The 27,529-nt window shown below is 45.1% G+C and overlaps 1 protein-coding gene across 1 annotated transcript in view; it reads right to left on the bottom strand.

The window, feature by feature from the left end:
• The window catches only part of NCF2 (neutrophil cytosolic factor 2), a 48,440-nt gene extending 34,561 nt beyond the window's left edge, over window positions 1-13,879 (bottom strand). The window contains exons 1-5 of the mRNA XM_044302033.1: window positions 13,596-13,879; window positions 9,841-9,923; window positions 5,696-5,804; window positions 3,843-3,980; window positions 208-315 (exon numbers count right to left, since the gene is read on the bottom strand). Of these exons, the coding sequence (XP_044157968.1) occupies window positions 208-315; window positions 3,843-3,980; window positions 5,696-5,804; window positions 9,841-9,923; window positions 13,596-13,769 (612 nt within the window). The 5' untranslated portion in view covers window positions 13,770-13,879. The remainder of the gene's footprint in view (window positions 1-207; window positions 316-3,842; window positions 3,981-5,695; window positions 5,805-9,840; window positions 9,924-13,595) is intronic.
• Between the last annotated feature and the right edge of the window lie 13,650 nt (window positions 13,880-27,529).

Here is a 27,529-nt window from a genome sequence, read left to right as displayed (position 1 = left end):
TTCTCCTTAATTCCAAATTTTTAAATTCATCAGAAACCTTGGATGTCACGCTTTGCATTCTGTATTGCCTGGGAGCGATTGATGTACCTGTGCTGGGAAACTGGGTGGGTGGGTGGGGGGGGGGGCCATACTAAATTTTGCTATGGGGCCCTATGAGATCTGTGATCCCCCCCCCAACTTATGCATGTTGCAGCTTTCGGAACGTACCGTTGCTTTCCCCAAGTAGTCTTTCTTCTCCAGTTGTTCCACAAGTTTCTCATTTGGATGAAATAACCTCCCTTTCGGCATCTCTGTTGGAGGAAAGTCCTTTTGTTTCTAAAGACGTGGATATAGAAGGGTTAACGTGTGGTTACAGCAAGGAAGATTTCGTTACAAGCTGTAATTCTCATTGTCACAATGTGCAGAACGGTCTCTGCATCCAACATATTGTCCAAAAGATTTCCTACGCCAAAATCTGAAAGCGCTATTCAGCCATGCCGACGTCAACTAGCAAGAGCACAAAAGGTTCTCCTTTGAGAACGTTTTCCCCTCCTTTGTTAAGAACATTTGATTGTGAGATAATTAACAGGCCGTGCAAAGTGCTGGAGGTAAAAATATCTGTCAGCCCACATATAGGAATTATGTGGCAGCTATAATGCCATTGGATGCCGCCATCTCGGAGCTCGGCCCACTCCACCGTACACTTCATTGGCATTAGATGTTCTTTTCACAATCTACGGAAAATTCCTTACCACCCAGAGTATTATATTCTATTTTTGGCTCTTTTAAAAAAAAAATCAACTCCAGAGTATTGTCATAAATTGTAAGAGCAGCAATTTTATTATTTCTCCTTTCCCTAATTAAATGTGTTTTAAATATTAAAGGGAACCCACCATCATGAAAATGCAATACAATCTGCAATCAGCTTGTTATCACGCAGGAGGAGCTGAGCAGATGAATATATCATTTTGTGGCAAAGGATTCAGCAAAACGTGCAATTTATACATCTAAATCCCGGCTCATTCTGAGCTAAAGAGTCATGTGGGCGGTCCTAGTCTGCTTATATACATAGCTGCCAATCACTGATTGCACCGCCCCCATTCCATGACTTCTTAACAGAGATTTAGATGAATAAATTGCACATTTTTCTGAATCTTTGCAGTTCCTCCTGCATGATAACCTGCTGCCTTCAGATTGTACCGCATCTCGTAGTGACAGGGTCCCTTTAAAGAGCTTAACTGCCGCTTCATTTAAACGGCATCTGTCAGCAGTTTTGTTCCTATGACACTGGCTGACAGCCACAGGTTGGAGACCCCCAGTCTATAGAACTAGATGCACTGAGCCGTCGTGTGAATAGGCCCAAAGTGTAGTCCGTAGTAAGGCGCCAGGAGGGGGATTGACAGCAAAGTGCACCAAAAAACTCCCGCTGTGTTGCAAATTTATTGTGTATTTTGGTGCCTAGAAGGGAGGGGGGGGGGGGATTGTAAAATGTGCCAGATTATTCTTAAAGGGCATCTGTCAGCAGTTCTGTCCCTATGACACTGGCTGACCTGTTACATGTGCACTTGGCAGCTGAAGACATCTGTGTTGGTCCCGTGTTCATATGTGGCAGAATTGCTGAGAAAAATGATGTGTTAATATATGAAAATGAGCCTCTGGGAGCAACGGGGGCGTGATCATTACACCTAGAGACTCTGCTCTCTCTGCAACTGCCACGCCCTCTGCATTTTTGCAGGATCAGGCAGTTAAAACCTCATCACACCTGGCCCTGTCAATCAAATTGCAGAGAGCGCGGCAGTTGCAGAGAAAGCGAACTGAACACTATGATGAGTAGCTACTGATATTTGTCAAGAAGCCCCATCTTCTCTATGTACACCTATGGGGTCATTTATCAAAATTGGTGTAAAGAAGAACAGGCTTAGTTGCCCATAGCAACCAATTAGATTCCACCTTTCATTATTCAGAGCTCCTTTGGAAAATGAAAGGTGGAATCTGATTGGTTGCTATGGGCAACTAAGCCTGTTCTTCTTTACACCAATTTTGATAAATGACCCCACTAGGGTGTCAAGGTAGAATTTCAATTCCTCATGACTTCTCTGCTATCCAATTTACAGCCCATGGACTGCGGTAAGCAGCAGTTTACTGATGGACCTACCTGTCTACTTGCTGCAGATTCTAATTCCCTGCATCTCTATGACATGACCCCCACTCTCCAATCTACAAAGGAACTATGAATATGTTTGTGTTATGGAGTCTCTGGTCTTACTTAACCTTGTGAAACCATTGCTAAATATATATTTCTTTATCATCTCGACTTCCGTCTGTGGTTTCCAGACATGTCATCATCTGTCAGGGCAGAATTCTCATAGCACATGGAAACCTATGGGTGCGTGGTGTGGAGGGATGGCATCACACTGTACAGTATATAGGCGTATAGACTTAGGGTCCATTCACACGTCCGCATTTTCGTTCCGCAAAATTGCGGACCCATTCATTTCTATGGGGCAGCATGATGTGCTGCCCGGATCCGGAATTGCGGATCCGCACTTCCGGGTCCGCAATTCCGATCCCGAAAAAAATAGAACATGTCCTATTCTTGTCTGCAATTGCGGACAAGAATAGGCATTTTCGATTAAGTGCCGGCGATGTGCGGACCGCAAAATGGAGAATGCACATCGCCGATGTCCATGTTTTGCGGATCCACACACACACGGACGTGTGAATGGACCCTAAGAAATATAAAATTATAGGGGGGGGGGGTGTAGAGGTAGCCATCACACCAAGGCCAAAGACCCCTCTGACACATTAGAAGGCACTAGTATTACAAATGGCATTGGGCTGATTTTGCCCCGATTACCTGCCGTCCATTAACCAACTATGTAAGAGGTGGCCAGACCAAGTCGGTCTAGGTCCTCCACTCTGGTTAAGAGAGGGGGGCTGAGCAGGGTGCCCTCCTAGTAAATGGATAAGGCCACATTCACACGACCGCATGACAGCCGTCTCTGTTTGGCGGACCGCAAACCGCAGATCTGTAAAACACTGGACCGGCCATGTGCACCCCGCATGGTGGTGTGGCCCCATTGACTTCAAGATCTGCAAGATGCGGCCAAAGATAGGACATGTCCTATCTTGTGCAACGTGGAGGCATGGACCAGAAATCACACGGAAGGGCTTCCATGTGCTCCGGGACCGTGCCACCGTGCTGCAAAAGGTAGGACATGTCCTATCTTTGGTTGCATCTTGCAGATCTTGGACGCATGAAGTCAATGGGTCCATTTACCCGATGTAGGGTGTACATAGCCGCTGCCCGCAGTTTGCAGTCTGCAAAACAGGCATGACCATCATGCGGTCATGTGAATGTGGCCTTAAAGGGGTTCTGCAGTTTGTTTAAACTGATGATATATCCTCTGGATAGATCATCAGCATCTGACCGGCGGGGGTCCGACATCTGGGACCCCTGCCGATCAGCTGTTTGAGAAGGCAGCGGCGCTCCAGCAGCGGCGCGGCCTTCTCACTGTTTGCCGCTGGCCCAGTGACGTCACGACTAGTATCAACTGGCCTGGGCGCGGCTAAGCTCTGTTCACTTGAATGCCATTGCCTTCTCAAACAGCTGATCGGCGGGGGTCCCAGGTGTCAGACCCCCGCCGGTCAGATGCTGATGATCTATCTAGGGGATATAGATTATCAGTTTAAACAAACTGCAGAACCGCTTTAAAGGTAACGGCTGCAAGTAAGCGGCACTATACCACATAGTAATACTAACAGGTAATACAAGAGGAAAGCTAGGCACAAAGAACCAAAAAAATCTTGTATAATCTGAAATTCACAACCGCACATAATTCGGCAACAAGTCGCAGGCTCACCAGGATTTGCTGCATTGCCTTCTCTATCTTGGTGCCGTGCCGCGGCTCTACCTTCTGACTGAGGGCTACGACAAGGTTTTCTTCTGCTTTTGCCAAGTTCCCCAATTTTGCATTTGCAAGGGCGACATTATACAGGATCTGAAAAAAAGTCCCAAAAGGTATAAAAACACCAATATTAGAAACTCTAGCGTGCATTTCTTCATGACCTCCACACAATGGCGGCAGACTTTTTTTTTTCAGACTTGTGTTCAGATGTTAAAAAAAAATACCTGTGCAGGGTACATCTAATGCTAACCAAATAGTTCAATGACTGGAGGATAAAGGGGTTATAGGGACATCATAGAGGGGTATGTGTGTATGTATGGTGGGCTGCATCTTCCCTTGCAATAACAAATGACTACAGCAGGGGTAGGCAACCTCCGGCACTCCAGCTGTTGTGAAACTACAACTCCCAGCATGCATACTGGCTCTGCTCTTCTAAGAGCTCTCATAGAAATAAATGGAACATGCTGAGAATTGTAGTTTCACAACAGCTGGAGCGCCGAAGGCTGCTAACCTCGGGACTACAGAGAGAATCCAAAGCTGGACCAACATGGATCAGCAGATCGCTGCACTAGATTCCAACTGCAAAAATAATAAATAATAATAATAATCTTTATTTATATAGCGCCAACATATTCTGTAGCGCTTTACGGTTCAAAAAGGGTTGGGGTACCCTCTAAGAAGGCACTGGGGGACATTTATCAAATGTGTTGCTAAGGAAAACTGGCTCAGTTGCCCATAGCAACCATCAGATTGATCCTTTCCTTTCTCAAAAGCGCTTTCACAAATTAAACAAGGAATCTGATTGGTTGCTATGGGCAACTAAGCGAGTTTTCTTTAGCATTAGTTTTGATAAACTTCCCCCTAGGGGGTAGATTTATATTTTAAAAAAATGATGTAAAGGAAAACTGGCTTAGTTGTCCATAGCAACCAATCAGATTCCACCTTTTATTTTCTAAAGCAGCTCTGAAAAATGAAAGGTGGAATCTGATTGGTTGCTACGGGCAACTAAGCCAGTTCTACTTTACACCAGTTTTGATAAATCTCCCCCATAGTCATGATATTGATGGTCCTTTCTCCCTTTGTTTCATTATAGTTCTTTGTGAATTCTCATATTTAATAGTACTTTGGTGCAGCTGTTACGATGTAGACCCGCCATATTCATGAGATCACGGTCAGCCAAATGGTCATTTGTCCGACAGCTCTCTCTCTCTTTCAATGACACGCTTGATTGCCTTGGCCAAGCATGCATGTGTTGGGAATGAAAGAAGATAGAAAGCCGCTACCAGGCACCTCTTATCTCCCCAAGGACAAAAGTATTGGGCATGTGGAATCCAACAGGCCTGATCCTTACCAGCCCAACATCTGCCGCTGGTGGAGAGTCAGGAGTCCCCACGCACATTAGATGGTTGTCCGGTACCACTGAAACCTGCTGTCTGACAACATACATCTGAATGTATTATCAGCTTTAAGCTTCTGGAAAAGGACCGAAAATCAATCTTAATGGGAGCCCGTCACCAAGGAATTCACTGATAAACCACAATGCCTGGTAGGGCTAGCCTAAGCAATCAGTTGCTTCATACTGGAGAACAAGAACTTTTAATCCATGTGCAATTGAGCAGCTAAGTGCACCGAGGGCGGGCCCATGACACTCGGTGCACCCTTGCTCCACCTGATTCTCCTGAGAGCCTCTCCCTTTCCTTCTTGATTGGCATAGTCATCTTACCTGGACCCGTCAATCAAAGAGCGAGAGGGGCTGAGCCGAATGGCTCTTGTGGGTGTGTAACATGTATGTCTGACTAGTCTCTCACCTCGCAGCTGTAGAGTTTATAGGTCAGGCCCAGGATCTTGTAGTCAATGAGTTGGTTACCCCTTAGCTCTGTAAAGCAGCGAGCCCAGTCCTGGTGGGCCTGGCTATACCTGCACACAAATGCATTATCATTAGTACAAGGTTTGGCACAAGGAAGGTATCTAGTAGCATATACGGTAGCATATTGCAGGCAACTAATCACTCAAATGATGATGATGATGATGATGTATAGTCTTGTGTACGCGCAGTCTTACCCTTAGGGCCTAGATGCGCTTAGCTGGCTGATTCAACAAGGGAGGAAAAAGAAGAAGGCATGACACTTTGCCATAGGCCACAAAGGCCTAGAGGATAAGGCACCTATTCCAGAGACCAATTTCCTAGCACTTATCAAAGGGAGAATCAAGAAAAAGGGAAGGAAGGTAGGAGGATCTCAAAGGTTCAAAAGGTTTGGAGGAGATATATAGAATGTGAAGAGAACTAAATTAATAAACGTGAGGAAAAGGTATCATTAAAATAGAAGGGACATTACCAACCGTGAATTTATAGACTAAGATTTAGGAAAACCCCCAAAATGATATGAACCAAAAATAAGTGTTACATATGAAGATCAAACGCCTGTTTGAAAAGTAGAGTTTTCAGTGCACGTCTGAATGAGAGAAGATTGGGGATCATTTTCAGGGCCAAAGGTAGGTGGTTCCAAAATCTGGCCCCTTGAGCAGAAAAGGATCTACCTCCACGTCTGATCTTATTAACTTGCGGGATGTTAAAATTCGAAGCGTTACTAGACCTCAATGTCCTCAACAGGGCGTACCTGGTGAATTTACGTCGCAGGTACAAGGGCCCGCCTGGGTTTTTTCAGATTACATAGCTCTGTTGTAAAAAGGGGTTGTCTTTATGAGACCCCTTTAAGACCCCTGAGTGTAAAAGGTTTGTTTGTTTTTGTTTTGTTTTTTGCGTGTGTATTTTTGGTGGTCAAGAAATTGCTTAGGATCAGGCAGTTGAAATCCAACATGCCCATTCCTTAACTCGCCCAAACATCACCTCTCAGGAGGCCCTATACACGTTACATGATTGGCTGACATGTATGGCCAGCTTTAGGCTCCAGAGACCAGGTGTGACTACTACCACCCCCTATGGTTATGCTCATGTGTATAATTGATAATTATGTGTAATCCAGACTCTTTACATTAAAGTACTGTAGTGCCCTGACTGTTTTTAACACGCTTTTACAATTGTACTTTTGTGAGTATATTAAATTTCTTTTATGTGACATATTGGTACGTATTTCACCATTTTGTGACCTCCTTCCCTTGAGATCGTTGGAAGTGTGAATCTGGTGGTATCCCTGGTAAATGGCCTTTTACCCATTGGATTGCGGTTTGGTTCCGAATATCTATTGAATCGACGGCTCCAGGCTTGGGTCGATTACACACACAGAGTGCCCCTACAAAGAATACCGTCGGGACCTCCACCTGTGTGGTATATCCTTGGAATCTTACCTTTGGAAGTGAAAGTGATGCGACATCTCACCCCCTCTATCGTGGTGTAGAGTAATATCGGCCCAATCGACGGCTTGAGGCGTACTTTCATCGCACCTGTGAAGCCCTCCTGTTAAGGACATCGACCGGACTTCTATCCATGCGCGCTTATAGTGGAGTCTTGTGAGTATAACTTATTCACAAGGTGCGGCAACTATTGAAAACATACTACACCATAGTGCGGTTTTCCCATTTTTTTCAGGTTTCCATGCCATTGCTGGGATAGATGTGTGCATGTGGTCCTATTAATTGAAGGCATTTTTCGAATGCAAAAGAATAAGAATTGACTGAAATAGTATAAGAACTTTCTCTAGCAGCGCAATCCTTTTGTATTATGATATTTTGTGGACTCTATTACTCACATTGTCCTTGGATCTGCAGCGCTAGAGGGGCCGGTATCCTATACAGAGATTTTATTTTATTGTCTTACTGTCACCACCAGACATCTGAGAAGCTCTGACAGACGTTCTTCAGAACCTCCTCCTTGAGGTTCCTTTTGTTTTGCTTTCGTTTTCTCATCTCGTTAGCCTCTCTCAGCTGTCATGTAGTTGCACTGATTGCATCCCTTTAAATCCCTTCCCATTCTGCATCACTTTGCGGTTTATACAACTTCCTGGAGTGTGTACATGCTGGATGCTACTACTGAGTCTTCTACAGATAAGTTTTGTTCATTCATTTGTGTTTTCCTGTTTGCTGGATCCCAGGTGACCCTGACTCCCTCCGTATCAAGTGTAGGGAGCCGGTGGTCGTGTCCCCTCACTATTATAGGGTGTTCAGGTGTTATACAGTCGAGGAACGAGGATATGCGATCATCTACCATTGAGATTTTTGCATAGGCTGAGCAGTTAGGGAGAGAGCCAGGTCTGTTGCAGGGCTCTCCCTTTGGTTCCTTAGTTTTGAATCAAGTCAGTCGGATCTTCATTTTGTGTCTTCTAGTTTTCTGTACACCTTCCGTGACACTTACACTGAACTTCTGACTGTCTGGTTTAGCTCTGTTTATGTCTGAAGACTTGTCTGAAAAAACGGCTAAGGGTACTTTCACACTAGCGTTAAAGTTTTCCGGTATTCAGTTCCGTCACAGGTGCTCAATACCGGAATAAAAACGCTTCAGTTTTGTCCCCATTCATTGTGAATGGAGACAAAACTGAACTGAACAGAACGGAATGCTCAAAAATGCATTCCGTTCTGTTTAGTTGCGTTCCCAGACCGGAAAGCAAACCGCAACATGTTGTATTTTGCTTTCCGTCCTGGGAAAAACTGAAAAAAAAACAATGCAAGTCAATGGGGACGGATCTGTTTTCTCTGCCACAATCTGCCACAATAGAAAACGGATCCGTCCTTTATTGACTTTCAATGGAGTTCAAAGATAACACAAACCGGATCCGTTCATAACGGATGCAGACGTTGTATTATCAGTAACGGAAGCGTTTTTGCTGAACCCTGCTGGATCCAGCAAAAATGCTAGTGTGAAAGTAGCCTTATTCATTCCCATTCATGATAGAAATTGTAACAATGTTTCTGTTTAGGCTGTGCTTCTCCACTCCAAACCTTCCACCAAAAGGTTAAAGTTCAGATAGAAACTGTATATAAGGAAAGCAGCCAGAGCTCCTAGTTGTCTGCATATAGGTACCAGTGTGTAGGCTACTTTCACATCTCCGGCAGGCCAGATGGAATTCTCCAGATCCAGCGCTGGATGTCCGCCAGCCCCAATAAGTATAATGGGGTCCAGCAGAGATCCGTACGCATTCTGTCAGGCAAGCAGAGAACCGGGCAGACACAAACCGATGCATGCTGCGATTTGTGTCCAGCTGATCCTCCACTTGTCTGCCGAAACGCCATGCTGGAGTTTCACACTGGAGGTGTGAAAGTAGCCTTAGTAGAAGTGACCAGAAGAAGATGCTGAAATAGGGATGTTGAGCCACAGATCCTGGGTCACCAGCCCTGGGATTAGGGAGCCAGTCGGACAACTGAGCCACAGACCCTGGACACCAGCCTTTGACCAGGGAGCCATTGATTTGAGAGAGAGAAAGAAAGAGAGAGAGAGAGAGAGAATGGGAGAGAGGGACAGAGAGAGGGACAGCTAGCTCAGGCCTTTCCTTAGCTTCACACCCTTGGAGAAACCACCCCTGTGCATCTGCCTTGCCCTGGTTAACGTCAGACCCTGACTCCCTGGACTTATTTGCCGTTGGGGTCCACTGTCAGGAGGACCCATCATAGCAGTATGGCCACCCCAAACTCGGCCACAGAAGTACATCTCTGCATTTAAAAAGACGTTTCACATACAATATTTTACCAAACTTTATCATCATTATTGTCTTTTTCAGTCAGTTTTCATTTACTGCAAAAATTTGCAAAGGGTCAGCAAGCGGTTGATCCTTAGCTTGCGTCTCTGTTATTTTTAGTCATTTCAATGCACAGTACGGTTTTCATATAAATGGATCATGGATCCCATGGTCCATAATAAAGCCATAAGATCCATCAACAGCCAACATGATGAACAAAAGAACACGTACACGCTGGCTACAGAGCCAAGGTTAACCAAAGGTAGAGCTTCAACAATTGCTAAAAATTTAAGTTTGTAATATATAACAGTTACGGTGCCTCTTACATGCCCTTCTTGAAGAGGACGGAGCCGCGCTGAAAATACCCCACAGCCAAGTGATTGTCTTTCTCTATAGTGCTGGTAAAGGCCTGGAAGACAGAAGATCAATATAAACGAGCCATTGTATTAACAATACTAATTCATATTGTATAGGAAGGCCGCATCTATGGATATTAGATCAAAACATTAACAATAATGTAGATATAAAAAGTCACATTTACAAATATTTTTCTCTTCCCACAGGTAAGGCAACCATTTAACTGATTTAAAGGGGTTGCCCCACGAAAAAAATTCTACGTTTTTCAAACCAGCACCTGGATCTGAATACTTTTGTAATTGCATGTAATTAAAAAATGAGTATAGCCACTGAGTTATTCACTGAGATCTCTCTGTATAGCGCCACCTGCTGTTTGCTCTTTTTCAAAAATCTTTGTCCAGCTCACTTAGGTGGACGCACATGCTCAGTTCCATCCCTTAACTGCCACCAGCTGCAGCAGACAGGACATGCCCCCTGAGCTGCCAGCTTGAAATAAATCTGATGGGAGATTTCTGGATCTGTGTGAGGTACAGAGCTGGTTCTAAGCTTGTTACTAAGAGACTGTTGTGTACTCTATGATATTTAATTTTTACATTATTCATGGGAAATCCCTGTAAAGGGGTTTTCGGTTTCATAAAAAAAAATCATTGGGGGTACAGAAAGTCCACTAGAGCCACATGTATTTTTCCTGTCATACTTCTATCCATCACAGTTCACTTGTCCTTTGAAATTTCTATATTTATATTCTCGTAAAGTAGAATAGACAATATGGACTGATATTAAATAACACATTTTAGCCTAGAACAGTCAAAAACTGGCCGCGCTCCAGAACTGATGGGACGTGACAACGAGTTTATTGACTTGGTGTCACTAATCCTCTTCCTTATAAAATAGATGTTCATTTCACCAAATTGATACGTCTTTGTAAGGAAAAGTTCCCAGCTCTAAAAACGAGAGTGCTCTTAGTTTGATTGATGCAATACCACATTAAAGGGCTTGTCTTCTGGATAGGTCATCAATATCAGATTGGTGGGGGTCCGACACCTGGCACCCTCCCGATCAGCTATTTCAGCCACAATGCCAGAAACTATACAGTGTATGGAGCGGAAGCAGAAGGCTGACCTGCAGTACCCCGACATACCACTACGCAGCGTATGGAGCTGTCTGCATCCGCGCTCTCCACTGTATGGTTTCCAGCGCCGGCGTTGGCCTGAAACAGCTGATCGGTGGGGTTACCAGGTGTTAGACCTCCACCAATTTAACACTGAGGACCTATCCTGACGATGGTCTATGCACCCCCCACAAAGTGTAAGAACTCAGATGCATGTTACTTTTATAACTCTTATATTGCTGATAGTAATGGCAATCAGGGCAATTGCCGTTTTTTGTAGTTTTCCATAATATTGAAGCTAATACATATGACGTACTGCTTTCCATTATAGGAACCATATAGAAAAATATAAGTTTGCAAATCAACAAATGATTGGCCTTGTATTTAAAGGGGCATTCTGACTATCGACATTTATGGTATAGTCATTTGGTCCCAATTCAACAATCCAAAGAGTCTGGCAGAAACTTTAAGTGGGAGGAAATGAAGAGAGTGTCTATGGGAAAGATGGGAGCTGTGGTTATGTGAGCATCCCACATATAAGTCAGCGGTCAGAATACCCCTTTAATTGACACTCCACCTTTAGGCCTCTTTCACACGACCGTATGGCTTTTTCAGTGTTTTGCGGTCCGTTTTTCACGAATCCGTTGTTTAATTTTTTGTTTCCGTTGTGTTTCCGTTTCTGCTCCGTTTTTCCGTATGGCGTATACAGTATACAGTAATTACATAGAAAAAATTGGGCTGGGCATAACATTTTCAATATATGGTTCCGCAAAAACAGAACGGATATGGAAGACATATGGCTGCATTTCCGTATGTGTTCCTTTTTTTGCGGACCCATTGACTTGAATGGAGCCACGGAACGTGATTTGCGGGCAATAATAGGACATGCTCTATCTTTCAACAGAACGGAAAAACAGAAATGAAATACATACGGAGTACATTCGTTTTTTTTTTTTGCGGAACCATTGCAATGAATGGTTCCGTATACGGAACGCAAAAAACTGCCCATAAACGGAAAAAAAAACTGGTCGTGTGAAAGAGGCCTTAAACTAAAGTCACCTTGAGGCCTCTTTCACACTACGTTTTTTTTCCCCGTTTTGCGGGCCGTTTTTTGCATTCCGTATACGGAACCATTCATTTCAATGGTTCCGCAAAATAAAAAAACGAATGTACTTCGTATGTATTCAGTTTCCGTGTTTCTGTATCTCCGTTCCGTGCAAAGATAGAACATGTCCTATATTTGGCCGCAAATCACGTTCCGTGGCTCCATTAAAGTCAATAGGTCCACAAAAAAAAGGGAATGCATGCGGAAATGCATCCGTATGTCTTCCGTATCCGTTCCATCTTTTGCGGAACCATCTTACGAAAATGTTATGCCCAGCCCAATTTGTTCTATGTAATTACTGTATACTGTATATGCCATACAGAAAAACGGAACGGAAAAACGGAACCGAAACGGAAACACAACAGAAACAAAAAAAACAGAACAACGGATCCATGAAAAACGGACCGCAAAACACTGAAATAGCCATACGGTAGTGTGAAAGAGGCCTAAGGGTCCATTCACACATCCGCAATTTCGTTCCGCATTTTACGGAACGGAATTGTGGACCCATTGACTTCTATGGGGCCGCACGATGTGCGGCCCAACTCCGGAAATGCGGACCCGCACTTCCAGGTCCGCATTTCCGTTCCCGAAAAAAATAGAACGTGTCCTATTTTTGTCCGCAATTGCGGACAAGAATAGGCATATTCTATTAGTGCCGGCAATGCACATTGCCACGTTACGGACGTGTGAATGGAGCCTTGAGGGGTTCTCTACCTTTTAGATATCAATTCACTTGAATGGGAGCAGACTGCAGTATGCCGGTATGGCTGCTTCCAGCTCAGTCCACTGCTATGTCTTCTGCCACAAACAGCTGGATTGATGGGGGTGTCAGGTGTCAGACCCCCCACCGGGCTGGATCTGATATTGATGACCGATCCAGAGATTAGGTGATCAATATCTTAAAGCTAGGCAACCCTTAAGGATGCTGAAAAAGTTACAGTTTCACAATATGATGTATGGAATCAATGTACATATTGGATTGGATTCACTCTCCTTCCCTGATGTACAGTATGTTGCAAAAAAAATGCAAAACTACACAGGTGCTCAAATTTCCCACACATTCACGTGATCCTATGAATGGGTCCACATCCGTTCCGCAATTTTGCGGAACAGGTGCGGACCCATTCTTTTCAATGGGGCCCCAAAAGATTTGGACAGCACCCCGTGTGACAGCACTCCGCGGCCCTGCAAAAATATAGAGCATGTCATATTCTTATGTGCAATCGCGATCAAGAATAGGCATTTTCTCTATGGCGCCGGCCATGTGAGGTCCGCAAAATGCGGAACGCACGATGCCGGTATTTGCGTTTTTTGCGGACCGCAAAACACTTACGGTCGTGTGACTGTAGCCTAATCTCTTAAAAGGCCTGGTCCCAATGATAATACGGTATATTGGGTTATTGTTATTTAAGCAATTCCCTAATATACTGTATATTTAATAGAATCCCCATAATAAGTAAGATACGAAAATGATGACATTGCTTTTGAATAGACATATGTTGTACCTTCTCTGCCCCATGTAAATCCCCGAACACCAGGTGACAGCAGCCGATATTAAAGCAGATCTTGGATCGAGGGTCTGTGATGGAGGTGAAAGATTTCAGGGCGTTAGTCCAGTCACCCTTGTCCGCAGCAGCCACCCCTTCACTCCACATGCGCATAACCTCGACCAGAGCCATCGCCGTGCACTATGATGGTATACTTCCTTCACTGATCCTCTGACAGTTATTCCTCGGACATGGAACTGCACCCCTGAGCACCCGCACAGTTCATGTAGGTTGGTGACGCAAGAGGAAGCAGTGTGACACGACACAATTCTCAGCAACAGATTCCGAAACTGAGGTTTTGTACAATACTTAAGAACTTCCCCTATTTATGGCCTTCCTCTATTACCGCTGCACAGACTGGAGGTGAAGACGTGCGCTGTACACCCAGTCTGATTGCATGTATTTATATGGTAAGGGCTCGTTCATTTGCGGATCCGCAATACACGGGCACCGTTCCGTGGCCATTCTGCATTAATTTAAATGGGTCCGCAAATCCGGAGATGCAGAACGGAACGGAAAACTACGGAAGCACTACGGAGTGCTTTTTGGGGTTCCGTTCCGTGATTCCGCACCGGAAAAAGAACTTGATAGAACTTGTTCTATCTTTTTGCGGAACAGAAGGATCACGGACTCATTCAAGTGAAGGATTCTGTAATCCCCATGCAGCTGCCCCACGGACGGTGCCTGTGCATTGCGGACCGCAATTTGCGGTCCACAGCACGGGCTTCACACGTTCGTGTGAACGAGCCCTAACTCATGTTTTCTTTAAAAAATCTATTTTAGCATATGTTACTGCTGCAGCAGCATTATGCATAAAGCAATCTTTAGTTCACATACTACTGTTTTTCCCTTAGTTACGGCTGTTTAAACATTTACAATATGAGGACCTTCTCAAGATGGCTCCTCTGCCAGTTCTCTGAGGCCAAAACTGCTTTCCCTCACTTCCCATACACACTTGCTGTAGCCAGCAGCTCCCTGCCAGCCAATCAGATTGGATTACTGAGACACGCCTCCTCACTCTGAAGCCTAATGCAGGCATGCAGTGTGAAGGACCGCCCCCCCGTCTTCTGTTTATACTAAAAGGAAGACAGACAAGCCCTAGCAACTGTCTTTTAAAGGTGTTGTCCAGGATTGGGGACATTGGTGTATGTGTACAATGGTCCCCTAAATATTACATTCATGCCTGTCCTTCCCTTACCAGACATTTCTAATGGCCCTTTTTCACTTTACAGATTCTCAGCCTGAAGTGCAGTTTCTATCACAGTCAGCGACGTACCGGGTCCCTTTCTGTATAGCGAAGCCTCTTCCGCTTCGCAAGGAGCCCGGAAAAGTCACCGTCAGCCTCAGTAATTATTCCGAGCACCTGGGGCAGTGGTAACTAGGCAACACACTGTGCTAAGCCACGCCCCTCTGGTCCGGTGACGTCACCGGGCAGGGCGCATTCTTAGCAAGGAAGGAGGCAGGAGGTGTTTAGGGGCGTGACTAATGGGGAGGAATAGTTTCTGCAGGAGGCGGCATATGAATTAGGGGGGCGGCTGCACGGAGGAGCAGACATACACTTGAAACAACGTGATGCTGCGCTGCGCTGGGACCCTGAAAGCAGTGCGGCAGGAAGTTACCACACACATAAACAGAGAGGTAAACAATCAGTGGGGGACGGTAGGAGCCCTGCTGAAGTGTAAAAATACCTAAAAACATCTGGGGGGGCCTTCAAACCGCTATTAATAGTGATTTAACTGTTTTTTTTTTTTTATCTTGATCCCAGACAACCCCTTTAAGGGACTAGTGGAAAGGGACAGGGGACATTGATGAAATCTGTTATTATAAGGTAATTACAGATCTTTTGACAATTATTGACAGGCTAACTCAGGTATACATGCTCTAATAAACAAACTAGCAAATAAAAAAAAATATGACAGTTACCCTTTAATATTCATTCTTAATTATTATTATTTTTTTGCCTTTATAGCACTAACATATTCCTCAGAGCTGTACCTTAATTGACGTCACTCACATCAGTCCCTTACCATCTAAATTCCCCATCTCGAACATACACAGTTTCATATGAAATCAATTTAAACGGAATGTGTCATCAGAAAATGACAGTGTTTAAATCATGTTTTTATGTTTAACTTATTTTTAAAGAATTTTTGATGAAGTAATTTTTTATTTTCCATGCCACTATCTATACTTAAAGGGAACCTGTCACCAGGATTTTGGGTATAGAGCTGAGGACATGGGTTGCTAGATGGCCGATAGCACATCCGCAATACCCAGTCCCCATAGCTCTGTGTGCTTTTATTGTGTAAAAAAAACCTATTTGATACATATGCTAATTACCTGAGATGAGTCCTGTCCCTGACTCATCTCACATACAGGACTCATCTAAAATTAATTTGCATATGTATCAAATCTTTTTTTTTACACAATAAAAGCACACAGAGCTATGGGGACTGGGTATTGCGGATGTGCTATCGACCATCTAGCAACCCATGTCCTCAGCTCTATACACAAAATCCCGGTGACAGGTTCCCTTTAAGCAAAAAAGCACAAAGCCCAGCAGTTTGCGCACTGACCATAAGTCTAGAAATAGGCGCCACTTCTTGGTCTGTACAGATCACTTTACTGTAGTTATCTGCTTATCTGTCATTCTAATCCTGCCCGTAATGACATCACCTCTGTGTATAGATAAGACAGGATCCACCATTCACAATAGGGAGCTTATCTATTCTTTCCTTGTACAATGACCTCTGCACAGGGCACAGAGCAGGCCTAGAAGATGATCCCATAGAAGTCACTGAGGTCCCCTCCTGACCATTGTGTCTATGGACTATGGGGCTGCCGTAAAGCAATTTTCTCAATGCTCAATGCATGTTCAGGAAATATAATTTAAAAAAATCTGTAATCAGAAAATAAAAACAGACTAGAAAAAAGGAGATGTGTTATTTTCAGGGTTTTAATTGGCAGATAAAAATTTTGGTGACACATTTCTTTTAGGCATTTAGTATGTTTTTGGAGGGAGGGTGAAAATTGGACAACCTGGAGAGTACCCAAGATGATCTTAGCTGTGACCTAAAGTAAAACATTGAAGAAAAGAAATATCCAGTAAGCATCACCAGTGGCATAATGGTTGTCACAGCATGTGCAACCAGACCTGGAAGGAGTACATTTTTTATCATCCATTGTCTTCCTTTACCATGAAAATTTTTGTTTTATATATTGATACAAGATAGAGCCAATCAGCTCGGAAGAAATATGTATTGTCTTTCAGATTAATGCAAAAGATGATAATCAAAAATACCTACACTCCTAGCTAACAAACTCCTCAGGTCCTGACGCCATCCAGCACCAGAACATTATGTGCAGCAGCAAGAGTTAAGTATATCCCTAAGTTCACACCTGAGCGTTTTACAGCGCGTTCAAACGCGCTGTAAAACGCTCAACACATGAAAACCAATGCTTCCCTATGGGAATGGTTCTCATCTGGGCGTTTTACAGCGCGTACGATCGCGCTGTAAAACGCCCGACGCATAATCAAGTTCTTGAGCTTCTTTGGGGCGTCTTGATGCGCGTTTGTGGCCATAGGACACTGCAGTCAATCACACAAACGCGCGTCAAACGCGCGTTTACTATTACAAAAAACGCGCATAAAAACGCTCAGGTGTGAAAGCAGGGTATAAGTCTGGCCTAGTGTTTAAGTAACATTTCTTTATCTGGTTTGGGATCTGAATTTAAAGGCTTGTCTCACTTCAGCAAATGGCATTTATTATTTAGAGAAAGTTAATACAAGGCACTTACTAATGTATTGTGATTGTCCGTATTGTCTCCTTTTCCATCACATTATACACTGCTCATCTCCATGGTTACGACTAGTGATGAGCGAACTTCTGTTTTAAGTTCGGCGTCTAAAGTTCGGCTTCCGGTTAGCGGAGAATCCCGATATGGATTCCGACTTCCGTTGTGGTCCGTGGTAGCGGAATCAATAATGGCCGATTATTGATTCCGCTACCACGGACCACAACGGAAGTCGGAATCCATATCGGGAACCATATCGGGATTCTCCGCTAACCGGAAGCCGAACTTTAGACGCCGAACTTAAAACAGAAGTTCGCTCATCACTAGTTACGACCACTCTGCAATCCATCAGAGGTGGCCATGCTTGCACACTATAAGGCCTCGTTCACACTTCAGTGTTTAGTCAGTGATTTCCATCAGTGATTTGTGAGCCAAAACCAGGTGCAACTCTAAACACAGAACAGGAGCAGATCTTTCCCTTCTACCTCATGTCTGTGGAGGCTCCACTTCTATTTTTGGCTCACAAATCACTGATGGAAATCACTGACCAAACACTGAAGTGTGAACGAGGCCTAAGAATAAGTGCCGGCATGTATGGTGGCTGGGACAGCAGAAGTGTGCATAGTCCAGCACCTTTTCCTATAGTGTGCAAACACGACCACCGTTGCTGGATTGCAGGGTGGTCATAACCATGGAAACGAGCAGTGTATAATGTGATGGAAAAATGAATCCAGCCACCAAAGGAGGCAATATGGACAATCACAATATATTAGTAGCTACCTTGTATGAACTTTCTCTACATGAAAAATTTCCTGAAGTGAGACAACCCCTTTAAGGCTACTTTCACACTAGCGTTCGGGCGGATCCGTTCTGAACGGATCCGCTCATATTAATGCAGACGGAGGCTCCGTTCAGTACGGATCCGTCTGCATTAATAACTTTAAAAAAATTCGCAAGTGCGCAAGTGCGCAAGTAGCCTGCGCGGATCCGTTCAGAATTTCAATGTAAAGTCAATGGGGGACGGATCCGCTTGAAGATTGAGCCACATTGTGGCATCTTCAAACGGATCCGTCCCCATTGACTTACATTGAAAGTCTGGACGGATCCGCACGGATCCGCACGCCTCCGAACGGCCAGGCGGACACCCGAACGCTGCAAGCAGCGTTCAGCTGTCCGCCTGTCCGTGCGGAGGCGAGCGGAGCGGAGGCTGAACGCCGCCAGACTGATGCAGTCTGAGCGGATCCGCCTCCATTCAGTCTGCATCAGGGCTGGACGGCTGCGTTCGGGTCCGCTCGTGAGCTCCTTCAAACGGAGCTCACGAACGGAAACCCGAACGCTAGTGTGAAAGTAGCCTAAGGAGGTTCATTGAGTGAAAGATCCATTTTTCCAATTTGATACATATGCAAATTAACCTGAGATGAGTCAGAGCTTGAAAATATGACTCTTCTCTGGTCACACAAGTAAGATATGACTCTTTTATGTTAATTTGCATATGTATCAAATTGGTTTTTTTTTACACAATAAAAGCACACAGAGCTATGGGCACTGGGTATTGCGGATGTGCTAGCGGCCATCTAGCAGCCCATGTCCTCAGCTCTATACCCAAAATCCCGGGCCAGGTTCCCTTTAAGTGGGCAAAGCACTGTGGAGGGTCACTATTAAGGGGGTGGGTTGCTGTGGAGATCACTGTTAAGGGGGTGGAGATCTGTGAAAGGTCACTGTTAAGGGGGTGGAGATCTGTGAAAGGTCACTGTTAAGGGGGCGGGGCGCTGTGGAAGACACTGTTAAGGGGATGGGCCGCTGTGGAGGACACTGTTAAGGGGCAGGGTACTGTGGAGGTTACTGTAAAGGTGGTGGGGTACTGTGGAGGTTACTGTAAAGGTGGTGGGGTACTGTGGAGGTCACTGTTAAGGTGGTGGGGTGCTGTGGAGGTCACTGTTAAGGTGGTGGGGTACTGTGGAGGTCACTGTTAAGGTGGTGGGGTACTGTGGAGGTCACTGTTAAGGTGGTGGGGTACTGTGGAGGTCACTGTTAAGGGGGCAGGGTACTGTGGAGGTCACTGTTAATGTGGTGGGGTACTGTGGAGGTCACTGTTAAGGGGGTAGGGTACTTTGGAGGTCACTGTTAAGGGGGTAGGGTACTGTGGAGGTCACTGTTAAGGGGGTGGGGTACTGTGGAGGTCACTGTTAAGGGGGTAGGGTACTGTGGAGGTCACTGTTAAGGGGGTAGGGTACTGTGGAGGTCACTGTTAAGGGGGTAGGGTACTTTGGGGGTCACTGTTAAGGGGGTGGGGTACTGTGGAGGTCACTGTTAAGGGGGTGGGGTACTGTGGAGGTCACTGTTAAGGGGGTAGGGTACTGTGGAGGTCACTGTTAAGAGGGTAGGGTACTGTGGAGGTCACTATTAAGGTGGTGGGGTACTGTGGAGGTCACTGTTAAAGGGGTAGGGTACTGTGGAGGTCACTGTTAAGGGGGTAGGGTACTGTGGAGGTCACTGTTAAGGGGGTAGGGTACTGTGGAGGTCACTGTTAAGGGGGTGGGGTACTGTGGAGGTCACTGTTAAGGGGGTGGGGTACTGTGGAGGTCACTGTTAAGGGGGTAGGGTACTGTGGAGGTCACTGTTAAGGGGGTGGGGTACTGTGGAGGTCATTGTTATGGAGAACGCTGTGGATATCTTTTAACCTCACACACAAACATTAAATGAAATAGTTGAAATACACCCCTGAAAAAAGGTCATTCTGCTAGTAATTGATAAATTAAAAAATAAGTTACATTACAATTTATGGGCAGATATCAATATCCTAAGATATTAGGAGTGATCATGTAGGCCTCCCCCATTCTTCTCAAAGAACCTCTTAATTATATACTGTACATCGGGCACAGTATGCTAAATCGAGGCTATGCAGGGTAAGATGTAGAAACTTTTGTAAACTGCACAGATATTGAGAGGGAAATGCTACCTAAATAGTATTAAAGATTCCAAATAACCCAGTCCAGGATCGCACTGACCCACCAGAGTACCAGAGGAGGTTTCGGTGGGCCCATTTTCTGACACAATAATGGGCCCCTTATAATACAGGGCCCCAAGCAGAAGATAATGTGGAACTAACCTTGCAACCAATAACCAACAGATAACAGAACAATAGGGGCTCTGACTGCTCTCCTTATATACAGTTTCTGCCTGACCTAGAACATTCTAGTGGGAGGGATGGAGAAACTCAGCACAAACAGATACAATGTTACACTTCCCATCTGTCATAGACTTACAGTAGAGCTTCAATGACACTCGATGGCAATGACACAGCAGTTTTTCCAGTCACAAACAGGTTCGCAGACATAACTGAGCTAAGGCTACTTTCACACTCGCGGCAGAGTGATCCGGCAAGCAGTTCTGTCGCCGGAACTGCCTGCCGGATCAGGCAATCTGCATGCAAACGGACAGCATTTGTAGACAGAATGGATCTGTCTTACAAATGCATTGCAAGAACGGATCCATCTCTCCGTTTGTCATCCGGAGAAACTGATCTGTTATATATTTTTCCCACATTTTTACCGATCTGCGCATGCGCAGACAGGAAGGACGGATCCGGCATTGCCGTATTTTGAATGCCGGATCCGGCACTAATACATTCCGGCATTCAGGCAAGTGTTCAGTTTTTTTGTCCGGAGATAAAACCGTAGCATGCTGCGGTATTATCTCCGTCCTGAACAGTCAAAAAGACTGAACTGAAGACATCCTGATGCATCCTGGACGGATTGCTCTCCATTCAGAATGCATGGGGATATGCCTGATCAGTTCTTTTCCGGTATAGAGCCCCTGTGACGGAACTCTATGGCGGAAAAGAAAAACGCTAGTGTGAAAGTGCCCTAAACCAGACATTCAAAAGGTCAGTCTGATTTTGGTGGTAAACAAGTCAGGCTTTTTCTCTCCAAAACATGCTCTTCTTCAAACTTAAAGGGAACCTGTCACCAGGATTTTGGGTATAGAGCTGAGGACATGGGTTGCTAGATGGCCGGTAGCACATCCGCAATACCCAGTCCCCATAGCTCTGAGTGCTTTTATTGTGTAAAAAAACCCGATTTGATACATATGCAAATTAACCTGAGATGAGTCCTGTACGTGAGCTGAGTCCTGTACGTGAGCTGAGTCAGGGACAGGACTCATCTCAGGTTAATTTGCATATGTATCAAATTGTTTTTTTTACACAATAAAAGCACACAGAGCTATGGGGACTGGGTATTGCGGATGTGCTAGCGGCTCTATACACAAAATCCTGGTGACAGGTTCCCTTTAATGGTAGCAGTGGAAAATTACCAGCTTCTCATTATTAATTGCTGAGTTATTCACTGAACTCTATCTGCATAGTGCCGCCTGCTGTTTGCTCTTTTTCTAATTTGTCTGTCCACATCACTGTGGACGCACATACTCAATTCCATCTTTCAACTGCCACCAGCTGCAGCAGACTTGACACAGCCCCTGAGAAAAGACCCCCCCGGACCGTATACGGAACCATTCATTTCAATGCAAAAAAAAAACCTGAAGTTACTCCGTGTGCATTCCGTTTACGTATGTCCGTTCTGCCCAAAAAATAGAACATGTCCTATTATTTTCCGCATTATGGTCAAGGATAGGACTGTTCTATTAGGGGGCAGCTGTTCCGTTCCGCTAAATACGGAATGCACACGATCGTCATCCATATTTGTTGCGGATCTGTGTGCATGAGCCCTTACAGTCTACTACTCTGTGGTCTTCAAGGAGATAAAACTCAGGTTATTAGAGGATGTTGGCGACTCCAGTCAAAACGCCATTTTTCAGTTTTAGGTGGAGTTACCCTTAGGGCTCATGCACACAACGGTATTTTTGGTCCAGCATTTTCTTTTTGGATCAGATGTGGACCTGTTCATTTCAATGCGGCCACAAAAGATGCGGACAGCACACCGCGCGTTGCCCGTCTCTGCACATCTGTTCTCGGGCCCCACAAAAAAGATTTTGCGGACAAGGATAGGACATTTCTACAGAAGTTTAAAAATAAAGAGTGGCTTGCACTCGGGCAGGATCTGTGTTTTGCGGGATCTGCGATTTACGAACCGCAAAACACAGCCGTGTGCACGAGCCCTTAGTATGATCATTTGCTATATCATAGTGACAAATCTATTTCACTTTATATCATGTACCTGAAAAAAAGGGAACATCGCCTTACTTTATATCAAAGATCACTTCAGCAGCAGCAGAGCCAAGGATGTGGAAATATTTCCTTCCCTTTCCCTTAAGTGCAGGACGTTATGGGGCAATTCGATTGCATTTGCAGCGTGTATCATCATGGCCACGGTGTCGTTGCTTCATAATGTAACTTAAGGGCGTTTGATCTAAATATTGAGGTTTGGTATAATTATAATTTTGTAAATAGATGCCTGCTACTTTGTATTGAGGAATTATTGGTTAACTTACCAAAACCTTGGCTGTGGACGCCCCTAGACAGCTGTGAAGCCCCAACCAGGCTTTATCCTGCATTGGCCACTACAGAAGAAATGTAATATTACATGGTGGCCATTCAGATGGATGACAATTCATATGGACAGAGGCATGGACTGCTGAAGTCCATGCCCCCCCCCCCCCCCTTCCCTTCCCATTGACATCCATATGCTTTAGGGCTCATGCACACAAATGTATTTTCTTTCCGTGTCCGTTCCCTTTTTGTTTGCGGACTGTATGCATAACCATTCATTTCAATGGGTCCTCAGAAAAAAAAAGGAAGTTATGCCGTGTGCATTCCGTTTCCGTATGTCCGTATTTCCGTTCCGCAAAAAAATAGAACATGTCCTATTATTGTCCGCATGACGGACAAGGATAGGACTGTTCTATTAGGGGTCAGCTGTTCCGTTCTGCAAAATACGGAATGCACACAAACGTCACCCGTATTGTTTTCAGATCCGTGTTTTGCGGACCGCAAAATACACACGGTCGTGTGCATGAGCCCTTAATAGGAGATGTTGGTAGATGTTCAGGTAAGCCCTTAAAGGATTGTCTGTTCTATGGCCATCCCAATGTACACATCATTTTGACCACGTTTATCAGGTATTATAACGTTACAATATTTCCCAGTCCACCACGTCTGCATGAAAGATTGTAAGTTCTCATGTTCATCTTTTTTTTACACCACCATTGTAGTCATTCTACACGTTACGGTGCGTAAGGAAAACAGCGTGTCTCTTGCGGGAATCTTGCTCCGCGTGAGAGAGGGATCGTGCTTTCTGGACCTACAGAAGCGCACGGCATTATCATCATCGATGATGCTGTCTGCCTCTGCCTGACCTTTCCTCTGCAGAATCATGCTGACAGCTTGTATGATTCTGTTACAGAAAGGTCACGCAGAGGCACACAGTATTATCCATCATGATTATGCCGTGCGCTTCTCAAGTCCAGAATGATAAATACCTCTCTCACATGATTCCCGCAAGGGTCATGCTCATGTGAAAGAGCCCTTAGGCCCCTTTCACACGAGCGAGTTTTCCACGCGGGTGCAATGCGTGATGCGAACGCATTGCGCCCGCACGGAATCCGGACCCATTCATTTCAATGGGGCTGTGTACATGAGCGTTGGTTTTCATGCATCACTTGTGCGTTGTGTGAAAATCGCAGCATGTTCTATATTCTGCGATTTTCACGCAACGCAGGCCCCATAGAAGTGAATGGGGCTGCATGAAAATCGCATCACATCCGCAAGCAAATGCGGATGCGATGCGTTTTTCACGGATGGTTGCTAAGAGATGTTTCTAAACATTCAGTTTTTTATCAAGCGTGTGAAAAACGCATTAAATCGCATTGCACCCGCACGATAAAAAATGAACTGAACGCGATCGCAAACAAAACTGAATGGATTTGCTTGAGAAATCGCGCAGTTTTGACTGAACGCATCCGGACCTAACCCGAAGGGGCTTTACTTTTAACGTTTGGAGACCATCCATAAGCAGCTATTGATGGATCCGTATTGTTATTCTTTGTCTACACACTTGTCCGTTTCTGATGACTGCCACATCTTCATACTCCCCGCAGCTCAGGGAGGACATTATAAAACATGTACACCAATTGGCAATTTTGCTGGATTAATTTCCCAATTCCGCACACTATACTTAAAACGTTTTTAAATTTATAGTGTGTGTAATTGGGGAATTAATCCAGCAAAACTGCCCATTGAGGTACATGAATATTATAAATCCCCAACACACTATAGCAGGCATGCTAAACCTGGGGCTTATCAGCGTTTACAAAACTACAACTCCCATCATTCCCTGACAGCCTACAGCTATCATCCTACAGGACATCATGAGAGTTGTAGTTTTACAACAGCTGGAGGGCCGCAGGTTGAGTATCCCTGCTGCGGGCTGTCAGGGAATGATGGGAGTTGTAGTTTTACAACATCTGGAGGGCCGCAGGTTGAGCATCCCTGCACTATAGGGTCTCTTGTTTTGCTCTTGTGCTGGACATCATAAAACACTAATTACTGGGGCTTGGCCGCTGAGACACATGAAGTGGTTGTGAATGGTCCAATTTTCATCTTAGGGGTAGTAGGCACAGCAACTGCTATGGGGCCCAACAGCTCAGGGCCAGTCTCTACACATATGGAAGGTAGTGATGAATCGAGGTATGGAAGGCTAAATGGAACCCCATTCCATGTTGTACTATTGAGCACTATGGACACGTGTAATACCCCTGGGGGACCTTTTATGACACGCTTTCCGGAGCTATAATATTGATGTGTGTATTATCCCTATGCTGCGGCATCACTAATCCCTGTTCTCTCCCTGTCCCTGCAGTGTGACATCACTGTGTGCATTATCCCAGCACTGTAACATTTCTGTGCAGACTTAAAGGGCTTCTGTCACCCCACTAAACTCTTTTTTTTTTTTTGGGGGGGGTACTTATAATCCCTATACTGCGATATATCTATACATTATGTTATTAATCATTTTCATTATGTAGATAAGGCAAAAAACATACTTTTATAATATGCTAATTACCTGTCTACCTGCAAGTACTGCGTCTACTTGCTGGTAGCAGCCGAAAAAAAACGCCCCCTCCTCCTGTTGATTGACAGGGCCAGCCGCGATCTCCTCCTTCAGCTGGCCCTGTCTGCATTTCAAAAATCGCGCGCCTGTCTTGATTCGGCACAGGCGTTCTGAGAGAAGGAGGCTCGCCTCCTCAGCACTCCCTCAGTGCTCCTGCGCCGATGACGTCTTCTCTTTCGGTGGCGTCCTCAGCGCAGGCGCACTGAGGGAGTGCTGAGGAGGCGAGCCTCCTTCTCTCAGAGCGCTTGCGCCCTTTAAGGCTTCACTATTTCTGTTGTGTCAGATCCTATGAATACATTTTGAGAAGTTAGCACATAGGGCTCAGAAGCTATTTTACAGTTTATTAAAAGCCACATAGTTACATGCAGAGCTCCATGCTTGCTAGCAGCCTATGGGTCACCTCCGTACTGTTAGATCAGGCAGGATATCCATTATATTTCCAAGTACTGCCATCCCATAGCGTACCAACATCACAAGGCCAGCAATGTGCATTAGGCTACTTTCACATCTGCGTTTTCAATTCCGCTATTCAGATCCATCATAGGATCTCAATAGCGGAAGAAAACGCTTTCCGTTTTGTACCCATTCATTGTCAATGGGGACAAAACTGAACTGAACTAAACGGAGTGCACCACAATGCATACCGTTCCGTTTGGTTGCGTCCCCGTCACAGCAAGAGTGATCCGCCCTGACACACAATGTAAGTCAATAGGGACGGATCCATTTTCTCTGACACAATAGAAAACGGATCCATCCCCCATTGACTTTTAATAGTGTTCATGACGGATCCGTCATGGCTATAGAAGACATAATACAAGCGGATCCGTTCATGACTGATGCGTGCGGTTGTATTATTGTAACAGAAGCGTTTTTGAGATCCATGACGGAGAAAGTAGCCTCACATATGAGTGCCCCCTACTAAAAGTCTGTATGCAATGGAAGACCACACAGCCACCCATCTTGAATGGTAGGTGCATAAATGGTGTTTAGCAGTATTCTATAGCAGTGCACCCCCCAATCATATAACGTTATGTCTACATTTCTCTGGAAACTGGTATTTAACCAACATTTGTATTAATAAAGCTGGCTTGACATATTACATGTGTCTGTTGAACACGCTGGCTTCAGCAGGATCAGCTGGTCATTTATGTGTACGGGGGCAGCACTGTGCCTCAGTGGTTAGCACTGGTACCTTGCAGCAGTGGGATCCAGGGTTCGAATCCGACCAAGGACTCCATCTGCAAGGCGTTTGTATGTTCTCCCCGTTTTTGCACTGGTTTCCTCTGGTTACAACGGTTTTCTCCCACACTCCAAAGATATATTGATAGGGAACATAGATTGTGAGCTCCATTGCAGACAGCAAGTAATAATAAATGGAAAATGCTGTCGAATATGTCAGAGCTATATAAGCAAGTAAAATATGAGGGCCTCGTGTCAACATGCCCAATTCATTTTTTTTCTCAGATTCTGGCTAAAGTGTCTGGTGGAGGCATTCTCCTCTCTCCCATTCACAACACATGCCTGCAGGAAGACGGAGAGATAGCTGCCAGACACATCAGATAGTTGTCAGCTTGTTCAGACCACAGCTATACACGTGTATGCTCCGCTCAACCAAGCGTGCATGTGTTCTGATTGGAAAGTAAGTCGCTGATAGACACTGTGCATGTAAGGGTAGGTTCACACTTGAGTTTACCTGTTCCGGCAGAGAAAAGCTTGGCCTAGCCGAATACTTGCAATTACCGCTGGTCCACATTGACAATAATGGGATCTGGTCTCTTTCCAGCATGAGTGCTGGGTTTCTGTTGGCCATTTACCACTGCATGCACCGGTATTTGTCCGCCTGAAACCCATAATAGTCAATGGGGTCCAGGGGTGAATGGCAGTGTCTGGCTAGGCCAGATCCGGTGACCTCCAGCATGCTGTTCTCTGCCATATCAGGTAAACGCATGTGTGAACCTACCCTTAAAATACAACAGCCTGATCCTTCTGTCCCCTGATATCTGCCATTGCGAGCAAGTGTGCCTGTTGGGA

Source organism: Bufo gargarizans, chromosome 7 (genome assembly GCF_014858855.1).
Source record: "Bufo gargarizans isolate SCDJY-AF-19 chromosome 7, ASM1485885v1, whole genome shotgun sequence".
In the NCBI taxonomy this organism is placed as follows: Eukaryota; Metazoa; Chordata; class Amphibia; order Anura; family Bufonidae; genus Bufo; species Bufo gargarizans.
Note: the sequence above shows the minus strand (reverse complement) of the source record. Positions and strands in the feature narration are given on the sequence as shown.